We start from the raw sequence: 11,306 nt of genomic DNA on the forward strand, positions 1-11,306 counted from the left end.
GGGCAGCTGTTGCGGGCAACGATTATCTTATTTTTGTTTTAAAAGACATGGCATCAAATCCTGCTGACTTTAGGAAAGTGTTTTTCGTTAGAGCCATGATGGAACGGAGCCCGCGCAGCAGGTAACTCGCTTGCAGAAGGGGGGTGGGGGGTGGGGGGGGGGGGGGGGGGGGGTGAAGGGAAGGAAGGAGGAAGGGAGGTGGGGGTGGTGGACGAGGAATGGGGTAGAGTCAGACGCAATAGAATGTAGGTGAAGAGGGGGATGCGAGATGCTTGTTTGAGAGAGCGAGTGGGAGAGAGAGAGAGAGAGAGAGAGAGAGAGAGAGAGAGAGAGAGAGAGAGAGAGAGAGTCCATACCATAGCGCACATTGGTCGGGCTACTTTTCTGACGACACAACAGTCTCATCAACCTGTGGATAGCGCGCGCGGTGGGGATATTCAAGTCGGGGGTCCCGGTGGTCAGCCGTGTTCTCATCTCATCCTCGCTCTCGCGGTCAATGAGCTGTTCGATCTGTTTCGATTCTCTGTATTCAAAAGTTCACCGGCCGTGCGCCATACTCGGTTTTTATGAATGGCCGGAGCATGGAGGAAATACCATTCGAAAGAGTCAAGACTCGACGGAAGAAGGGTCACTGCCCGGCCGGTGCACCCCTGGGCGCCATCGCCTGCGAGGACGAGTTCAACAGCAGGGAGCTAGAGGCTCTCTTCCAAAACTATAATCTGAAACTGGAACAGACCGCCACGCTCAAAGCCCTGGCGGTGCTCATCGTGGCCGCGTCGTCCCTGGCGCTGGTCGAGCTGCTGTCCGGCCCACGACTCACCGTCTCCAAGGGCTCCCACCCCGTGCACTGCGTGGTGTTCCTCTCGCTCTTCATCGTCACCAACGTCAAGTACCTGCAGGTGACGCAGCTGCAGCAGATCGCCAAGCTCTCGCTGCTCTTCAGCTTCACCTTTGCGCTCCTCTGCTGCCCGTTCCCCCTGGCGCTCGGCGCCGCCGAGTTGGCGAGCGCCGCTGCCCCCGAGCAAGGCGTGTGGCAGCTAATGCTAGTCACCCTGGTGGCTTACCTGCTGCTGCCGGTGCGGACCCTGCTCGCAGTGCTTTTTGGGGTGATGGTGGCCGCGTCTCACTTCATCGTTACGGTGACGTCTGTCACGGGGAGGAAGGAACGGATTTGGAGACCGGTAAGGGCACATCGACATCCTTCTGTGTTATGATCATCCCCTCTGTCCCCTCCTGCGCCATCCCCCCACGCGCAACACGACCCTTTTCTTGAACCGCGAACCACATTTTATTATAATAAGCCCATTATTTCTACTTTAGCGAATCACTGAAGCCCTTATTGTAGTTACTTGTTGTTGACAGTGGCATGAAGGGGAGCTGTCCAACTCCAGGTGCTGAAACAGTGTCGAATCTAATATTGGCGTGCAGTAAAACTCCCAAAAACAACAAAAGTACAATGGTAAGGGTTGAGTTCAGGCGACCCATGAGCGGGTTGGATCTGCTTCATTATATAAACCCTCTCCCACTAACCGATACAAACATATACGTTAACGTAAACACCTTAAATACCGCCGAATTATTCTCTGTCCAGGATTTTATTTAGGAAGTTATAAAGGGACAAAAAGGTTTAATTTATCGTTTGAATTATCAAATATTCCAAGATCCAATTATTTTATTTCAAGGCACACCAGATGAGGAGTGTTGCAAGGTAATAATGTTTATTTAATCAAAAAAAGCAGCACAAAAGTGAACACCAATTTGCAACATGGACTACAGTGTGAACGTAGAAGGAAACGTTTTGAATAAAACAGGACATCCACATGTTTTGTAAAGGCACCTAAACCTTTCAGACCACAGTCGACGGGGTAAACAACAATACACTCTGCCCGGCCCTGTAACTCACACACCACACATGTTGCACCCCAGAGCCCCCCCACGCCACAGTTCATGTGGTCCTCCTCTGTGTTTGACATTCGGTGGATTAATCAGGAATTAATCACCGCCCCCGCCCCCCCCCCACCGACCACCACTATTCAACACAACGTTTACACATCCGCTCGCAGCTTGTCGGACATGTCTGGTCTTGTCTCGCTCCTGTTGCTCAGCTGGTGGCCAACGTGGTGCTGTTCACCAGTGTCAACCTGTCGGGGGTGTTCGTGCGCGTCCTGACGGAGCGGACCCAGCGGAAGGTCTTCCTGCAGGCTCGCGACTGCATAGAGGAGAGACTCCGGCTGGAGGACGAGAACGAGAAGCAGGTGAGATACACACGCACACACACACATGCGCACGCACACACACGCGTGAACGCACACACACCCTCACACACGCACACGTGCATGTGCACACCCTCACACAAACACACACACACACACACACACACACACACACACACACACACACACATGCACATGCTAAACAATGCCTATGTGGACAGACACAATACTTTGTGTGTCTAGTTTACACATATGTGTGTGTGTGTGTGTGTGTGTGTGTGTGTGTATGTGTGTGCGTGCGTGCGCGTGCATGCATGCGTGCGTGTGTGTGTGTGTGTTTTATGTATGTAGATAGACTTAGACGCCTGGCAGGTTGCAGGACTTAAAGGTTTCAGGTGCCATCTTACTCTAACAACCTGCCCCCAGGCACACAGTAACTATGACAGCAGCTATTTAGGGAAAGAACATAATTGTAGCACATACACCAGCACCACACAAAATCTGCCACCTCCACACGCATACACACGCATACACACACACACACACACACACACACACACACACACACACACACACACACACACACACACACACACACACACACACACACACACACACACACACACACACCACAAAGGCACCCCCCTCTCTCGTGGGGTGAAACCACACCCACCCACCTACACTGGTGGTTGCGATAGAAAATAATTATTCAGAATAGTCAGAACAGTCGCGCTGTTCTCATCTAAAGTATGCATATATGTTGGACAACATGCACAGGTTTACAACGACACAGCCACGGCATCAGCCTGCACACACACACACACACACATATTCACACTCGCGCACGCACACACACACATATTCACACTCGCGCACGCACACACACACACACACACACACACACACACACACACACACACACACACACACACACACGCACACACACAGGAGATCAGAGATAACAGAAAAGGGTGAGGGATAGAAAGTGAGAGGAAGAATCACGCGCACGTGAACACACCTGTGCTTTGTAGATTACATGATGATGTGCTGTGTTTTCCTCGCCCGTCATTGGCTGCCTTCTGACAGGTAATTACACAAGCAGATTGCTTTTATGGCCTCCGTACTTCCGTAAAGGTCACATTTTATCCGGGAGAGCGGGGAGGGGTGGGCTGCACGGACCCCTGATTGGGATCTATTCCCAGCCAGATAGCTAGCCGGCACCACAGACCTGCCCCTGTGTGCACAGACCAACCTCCATGGGATTTGGATTTCACTTATCAAAGCGCCGCGGTCATCACTTGACACACTTAGAGAGTGACGTATTGCATGTATTTTTTTCCCCCCACTATCTCTCTGTCCTTCGTTCTCTTACCCTTTTGGAATTGTATTGACGTGAGTCCGCCGATGCTATTGATTGCCACATTCCTACAGATGACCCTTTTGTGTCCATGCGGTCAATGGACTGACCGGGTCAATAGCGATCTCAGAACATTGGATAATTGGAAATTCCTCTTGAATGAAAGACTGAAAAAAAGACTTGGGGAAGCCTTTGAACTTTGAACTTTGACCTTGAAGTCTATAATCCTGATTGTTACGTTTTTTTCTATCCATCGTGCAAAGTCATCCCGTCTTTCACCTTAAATGGGCCACAACAATGGCCTCATTCATTTATGTAAACCTTGCCAGCTCATTCAATGGGAAAATTTGAATGATTACTGGGCAATGATTAACATTATGTAAGGAGAAGGATTAATAAAGCAATTAAAAAATATGTCCCGTTGCTAATTCACCATTGTTGAATCTGGCTTGTGTGACGCAGCTTGGAAGTCAGCTTTATTTGCACAGGCCTGTTTCACAGACGCTGCTGGTGATCTGCGTTTTAAGGAGCACAAGACTGTAAACTCATCTGTTTTGATTCCATCTCAAACATCTGATCTCTTCGATATTATTGAAAAGACATATTCATTTTCTAGAATTGAATATATCAGTACCTATATTTCTATTAATTCATTTTGAATAATTACACTTAACAACAAAGCATAAACATTATTTTAATGCATAATTATATGAATATATAATCCTTAACCGAGACTGTCGTATTGGGGATTCACAGTCTCCATTTAAATCGATTCTTTCTTCCAATGCCACAGAACAACATGTGGAATTCCCAGGGCAACAATGAAGAAACATAATTCATTGTGTTACCTTTGAGATGGCTAGGCAGACAGACAACACATGAGCTGCTATTGGCCCACATTAATGCTGATTTAATAATAAATGAAAGCCACAAATATGATGCTTTCTACTAGTCCAGGCATATTATTATTATGAGCCGTAGTAGTAGTATCAGAAGTATTAGTAGAAGTAGTAGTATTAGTAGTATCAGTAGTAGCAGTAGTAGTAGTAGTATCAGAAGTAGTAGTATTAGTAGTATCAGTAGTATCAGTAGTAGCAGTAGTAGTAGATTAAGTAGTAGTAGCAGTAGTAGTAGCATTAGTAGCAGTAGTAGTAGTAGTAGTAGTAGTAGCAGTAGTAGTAGCAGTAGTAGTAGTAGTAGTAGTAGTAGCAGTAGTAGTAGTAGTAGTAGCAGTAGTAGTAGTAGTAGTAGCAGTAGTAGTAGTAGTAGTAATAGTAGCAGTAGTAGTAGTAATAGTAGCAGTAGTAGTAGTAGCAGTAGTAGCAGTAGTAGTAGTAGTAGTAGTAGTAGTAGTAGTAGCAGTAGTAGTAGTAGTAGTAGTAGCAGTAGTAGTAGTAGTAGTAGTAGTAGTAGCAGTAGTAGCAGTAGTAGTAGTAGCAGTAGTAGTAGTAGTAGTAGTAGTATGATAGTACTGTAGTAGTAGTAGTAGTAGTAGCAGTATTATTAGTAGTGAAGTGACCAGGATGGTATAAGTGCGAGCCAGGGGATGTGTGTTAAGACCTGCTGGGGCAGGTGGGCCGGGGGGCAGGGGGAGATGAGGGTCAGAGACGTCAAGATCATCCATGGCTGCAGGCACGGGGGGGGGGGGGGGGGGGGGCTGCCTAGCACACATGGCCACGGCCAAGAGAGGGGGGGGTGGCGGTGGTGGTGGGGGGAGGAGGGGATGGTAGGGGAGGGAGCCTTCCTGCATATACATGTACATGACCCAGACTCCATCCTAGCCAGACATAAAGTCACACAGAAAGAGAGAGACACGATCCATAAGGATGAGCAATATTCTGCCAAAAATGACACCAGTCAACACAGTGGCTAGGGTAAACTGTGGCCAACTTTAGAGGCTTAACCTACAAAGGGATTGGGAAGACCCCAGGGTATGCTCTGAAACTGAGACAGGAAATAGTCTAAATTTAGACACATCCACCTAGGTATCTTTGTAGATTATTGCAAAGAAATCTGTCTGGATAGATGGGATGAGGTATTAAGTTGACAGGAAGGGGTATAAAAGGGTATAAAAACATAACCTGCACAACTAGCATTATTTTGGAGTAATCAAAGATGTAACAATGCCAAACGGTCTCTGCATGTCTCATGGGTTTTATTGAGTAGGCTGTATTAAAGCTATATATTTATGAAAAAATGTGCAATTCTTTTTATAATCAGATCAATCAATATAAAGATCTAACTCAACCCCCCCCCTCCCCCGCACACCCTCTTTCCTCACCCCTCCCTCTCAACAGGAGCGTCTGCTAATGAGTCTTCTGCCCAGGAACGTTGCCATGGAGATGAAGGAGGACTTCCTGAAACCTCCTGAGAGGATCTTTCACAAGATCTACATCCAACGCCATGACAACGTCAGGTACAGGGGTGGGGGCGGGGTGGGGGGGGTGCAGTCACGAAATACACGAGGGAGAGGAGGGTGTGCATTGGATGTGTGGGTGGGTGGGGGGGGTGGGGACTGGTCCATGGTACCCACTGCGGTGACCCTGGTGTCAGGCACTGAGGGGCGGCTGCTGTGATGAGCCCCGGACACACGGTCTGGCCAGCCACCATGGACATTATTCTGCTTGTGATGGAAGAGAAATAAAGTTGCAGTGGAATAGGATTATTGTCGGCGTGAGATTTGAATGCTCAATACAGCTTCTGAAGAAGATTCTTTTTTTTTGTTGCGTGATTCGGTTGACCCTGCACTGTGGCAGCCTTCATTGAGTCTGCCCGCCTACCGGTAGATGTACCTTTCCATGCAAACCCCCACTTGTCTATTGGAGGTCTATGGGCACGGTGCTTATTTTGAAGCTTTGAAAAGAGCACACAAATCTGGAAGTCCGGACCATACGAAGGAAAAATAAATCTGAATAGTGAAGACAAAACAGTATTATAAGCTCATGATACAGTTGGGATAAAAAAAAAATGAACATGGCAATCATTTCACAACATAACAGGATTTTGTAATAAATCTCATCATTAATGGATGGAATAGTCCTTTGCAAATTGCAACGACTTTTCACTAAGTAGCCTGAAATGATTGAATTACATTATGTCCAGCAGCAATCTGTCGGTCTGGATTGGGCAGTGTGGCCCGGGACTACTGTAGACCTACTGTAGACCTACTGTAGACCTACTGTAGACCTACTGTGGGCCTACTGTAGACCTACTGTGGGCCTGCTGTAGACCTACTGTAGACCTACTGTGGACCTACTGTAGACCTACTGTAGACCTACTGTAGACCTACTGTGGGCCTGCTGTAGACCTACTGTGGGCCTGCTGTAGACCTACTGTAGACCTACTGTGGGCCTGCTGTAGACCTACTGTAGACCTACTGTGGGCCTGCTGTAGACCTACTGTGGGCCTGCTGTAGACCTACTGTAGACCTACTGTGGGCCTACTGTAGACCTACTGTGGGCCTGCTGTAGACCTACTGTGGGCCTACTGTAGACCTACTGTAGACCTACTGTAGACCTACTGTGGGCCTGCTGTAGACCTACTGTGGGCCTGCTGTAGACCTACTGTGGGCCTGCTGTAGACCTACTGTGGGCCTACTGTAGACCTACTGTGGGCCTGCTGTAGACCTACTGTGGGCCTGCTGTAGACCTACTGTGGGCCTGCTGTAGACCTACTGTAGACCTACTGTGGGCTGACAGGACTGGTAATGCTGGAATGAGAATGTGAAGAGAGCCGGTTGAACCAGTGAAGAGCGGTACAGAGGCAGTATAGAGCCGGTATAGAGCCGGTATAGAGCCGGTATAGAGCCGGTATAGAGCCGGTATAGAGCCGGTATAGAGGCGGTATAGAGCCAGTATAGAGCCAGTATAGAGCCGGTACAGAGCCGGTATAGAGCCGGTATAGAGCCGGTATAGAGGCGGTATAGAGCCAGTATAGAGCCGGTATAGAGGCGGTATAGAGCCGGTATAGAGCCGGTATAGAGCCGGCATAGAGGCGGTATAGAGGCTGTGGAGAGCATGTAGAGAGCACTTGCATAGCCATTGGAGAGCGGATAGAGAGCCAAGTTGACAGCCAGTAGAGAGACGGTAGACAGCCAGAAGAGAGCCAGTAGAGAGCCGGGGAAGAGCTGGCGGAGAGCCATATCATAGCCGAGTGTGGGAGTCGGGCCATGTCAATTGCTCTCTCTCTCTCTCAGGCTCTCTCTCTCTCTGATGATCTCTCAATGAGAGAGAGAGAGAGAGCAACAGAGTGAGTGAGACAGAGAAAGAGAGCAATTCAAATCACCCACATACAACCACCCATTCATGATAACTTGTCCTGCTTTGCTTTGCACCCTTCTAATGACTGACACCATTCTGATGCCTGTGAGCCAGCCTCTGTCTGTTGGCATTACACACACACTCACACACGCTCTCACACACACACACACACACACACACACACACACACACACACACACACACACACACACACACACACACACACACACACACACACACACAACACTGACCTCACCCAAGCAAATGTACCATTGTGTGTTTTGGAGGCTGTGTGGTTGACTTGCTCCAAGAGCTGGTTTTATGACCCTCTACCACATTGATCGCAGCCTAATACCCCCCTATAATCCAGACCTCCCACCTTCCCTTACCCTCCTACGCTACAACCCTGGCCAAACACACACACACACACACACACACACACACACACACACCAAATTAACAAAGGTGAAATAAGCAACAGAGCTCTCTCTCTCTCTCTCCTGCTGTCTCCCTCTTTCTCTCTCTCTCTCTCTCTCTCTCTCTCTCTCTCTCTTGCTAGTCGTGATCGTGGCTCAAGTGCAAACATCAGCTCTCTGGGCTGCTGTGGACCACACTGTGGCCAGCAGAAAGGAAACGCTTGCGGTCACGATGCCGGGGATCTGCACGCTCATCCTCAAGAGCCTCGTACGCCAGAGCGTCATACATTCAAATATGAACACTGTAGAAAGAACGTTTCATTGAGAGTCAGTGAGAGCGGTGACGCCTGGCGCGTGAGCGCTCGGTGAGCTAAGTGGCTGCTAACACTCTCCCTGAGCCAGCAGCTGATCATTTAGCACTTCAGTTTATTGAGAGAGTAGCCAAAGAGACGCAGTTACTTATCAGGGATTTGATTGTGGCCTGAAGGGGCCGTGCGGTTTGGTTTGTTGTTTAAATGGGTGGGAACTGGAAGTGTTTTGCGTCGCTGTGAATCTCAATGGTCAATGGTCAACAATGGTTCTGTGTGTGTGTTTGATGTCAATTAAGTCAACCCTATGTACAAATGTACAGCCCAATAAACCAGCCGCTCAGTTCACTTAATTGTAGTGTGGGATGTAAGTGTTTAATTCAGGAAATACATTTATTTTTGTCAGAGCAAACCCACTGCAACACCCTGTGACATTCTTTCTCCTTTTGTGTCCCTCTTCTGTCCCTCTGTCATCCTCTCTGTGTGCCTTTATCTCTGTCTCTGTCTCTCCCTCTCTCTCCATCTCACCACCCTTGTCTTCGACCCCTGCCTCTCCACTCTGTCTTTCTCCTGACAGCATTCTGTTTGCTGACATTGTTGGTTTTACCAGCCTGGCCTCTCAGTGCACTGCCCAGGAGCTGGTGAAGTTACTCAACGAACTATTTGGGAAATTTGACGAACTGGCAACAGTAAGTACAGCCTCCCTGTACATGAACAAATGCTTCTGTGTGTGTGTGTGTGTGTGTGTGTGTGTGTGTGTGTGTGTGTGTGTGTGTGTGTGTGTGTGTGTGTGCGTGTGTGTGTGTGTGTGTGTGTGTGTGTGTGTGTGTGTGTGTGTGTGTGTGTGTGTGTGTGTGTGTGTGTGCACTTGATGGACTGTGGTAATGACTAATGAAGTGCTGTTGGAGATTCTCCAGGTTTTCATATCAGTATCTAGTATAACACTAATCTGTCACATTTGAGCTGTCATCATTATAAAACTCCAGTCCTTTGAGTCTTGAGCATGTAGCTTTCTAATGTTTCAGATGAAGGTTTATTATTTTTTGTGTGTGTATATATCCATTGTTTTTTTGTAGCACACTTTCGGTATTGATATGGGTATATATAAGTGTAGTATAGTGTTGATCTATCTTCCTCCATTTGCAAGACAGCCCTTTAGGCATGAAACATAAGCATGTTACTTAGTGTGCAATGAACATTTAATGCAGTCTACTCTGTCTATTGATGGGCTCTCTATGCTGTCTCTTGGTCTGTCATTCTCTTGCTCACACACACACACACACACATTCTGGCATACAGGCACGTAAGCAAGCACACACTCACATACACACACACACTCACCCACACACACACACACACACACACACACACACACACACACACACACACACACACAGGAGAACCTCCTAAACCATAAACCTTATCTTAAAAATATCTCTGTCATATCTCTGTTACAAATGATATGTGTAGCACTGCCTTCTTCCCCACCTGCCTTGATTTATAGCTGGATCAATATAAGGCCCAGCATAATAAATTGGCTAAAATAATTCAGTCAGCTTTTCTCTTGTCTGATATATGCAACCCAGTCGCCAGAGAAAAACGTTCCCAGAGTACTCTTCTACGAACGTTGGATACGTAGCTCAGTCAACGTTTCAGGGCCAAAATACGTTACATGTCAACGTTCCATTGTAAAGAGTGGAGACTGCGCCCGCACCACGTGACTTTCAAGTTTCTTATTTCAGCACAGAAGAAAGATGGCAGCAAGCCGTGTAAAATGCTACATTTTAGGGCCGTTTCTGTATCTTCAGGTTTTTTGATAACATTTTTAGCGAGAATTGTGTACTTTATGTTCACAATCTTGATTCAGAGAATGCATATGAGCTTTAGTTTAGATGTTACGCGGATATAGATTGTTCCTGCCAGCAAAACGTTGTGAACTGACGTAATGCCCAAGGATACGTTGACAGTATACGTTTTCGTGAACACTGGATTACGTTGCAGTTCAACGTAAAATAGCGAGTTGTACCTACCAACAAGGACATTTCCTGGTTATAAAAAATACATAAATTGGAATTATTTGGAGACTTCCACCAAATTGGGCTGTTTTAAAAACGGAGTCGCGGGTGTAAACCTCAAAGACGCGGGTCACGGGTTCCACGCGTCCACCCCCGCCCCCCCCCCCCCGTCAACAATCCCGATCGCCCCCCCCCCCCCCCCCGTCAACAATCCCGATCGCCCCCCCCCTCCCCGTCAACAATAAAAACGGAGTCGCGGGTGTAATCCGCGGGTCACGGTTTTCTTGGGTACTTTCAAAACCCACCACAGAAACAGTTGGGGTGTAATATTTATTGTATAATCTTTATGAAAACTCAGTCAGAACTATTAAACACCAGAGGATGGGCGGGGAGGGGCAGTGGACACACACACACACACACACACACACACACACACACACACACACAATGGTTTTCGCTGCTACAACAACAAAAAAATACAAGAAAAAGTTCCCTCTAATATTTTTACTTTCAAAACATTGGCCAAAATTAAACACAGAGCTGCCAACTCTCACGGTTTGACCGTGTGACACGCGCTTTTGCCTGCTTACACACACGCACACACGCCACACATCCAATTTCTCGTTGACGTTGACTGAGCTACGTATCCAACGTTCGTAGAAGAGTACTCTGGGAACTTTTTTCTCTGGCGTTTGGGTTGATATATGTTAGTGAGTGTTAGCTTTTTTGTGTGTTGTG

General features: G+C 47.6%; 1 protein-coding gene across 1 annotated transcript in view; it reads left to right on the forward strand.

Moving 5' to 3' along the window:
- Positions 1 to 566: 566 nt before the first annotated feature.
- Positions 567 to 11,306, forward strand: part of adcy1a (adenylate cyclase 1a) — a gene marked incomplete at its 5' end in the record, with an annotated part of 30,718 nt that continues 19,978 nt past the window's right edge. Inside the window, 4 exons of the mRNA XM_084473400.1 lie at positions 567 to 1,181; positions 2,106 to 2,255; positions 5,868 to 5,986; positions 9,131 to 9,242. Of these exons, the coding sequence (XP_084329526.1) occupies positions 567 to 1,181; positions 2,106 to 2,255; positions 5,868 to 5,986; positions 9,131 to 9,242 (996 nt within the window). The remainder of the gene's footprint in view (positions 1,182 to 2,105; positions 2,256 to 5,867; positions 5,987 to 9,130; positions 9,243 to 11,306) is intronic.

The sequence above is a fragment of the Micromesistius poutassou genome (assembly GCF_964030765.1).
Source record: "Micromesistius poutassou genome assembly, chromosome: 9".
Taxonomy (NCBI): Eukaryota; Metazoa; Chordata; class Actinopteri; order Gadiformes; family Gadidae; genus Micromesistius; species Micromesistius poutassou.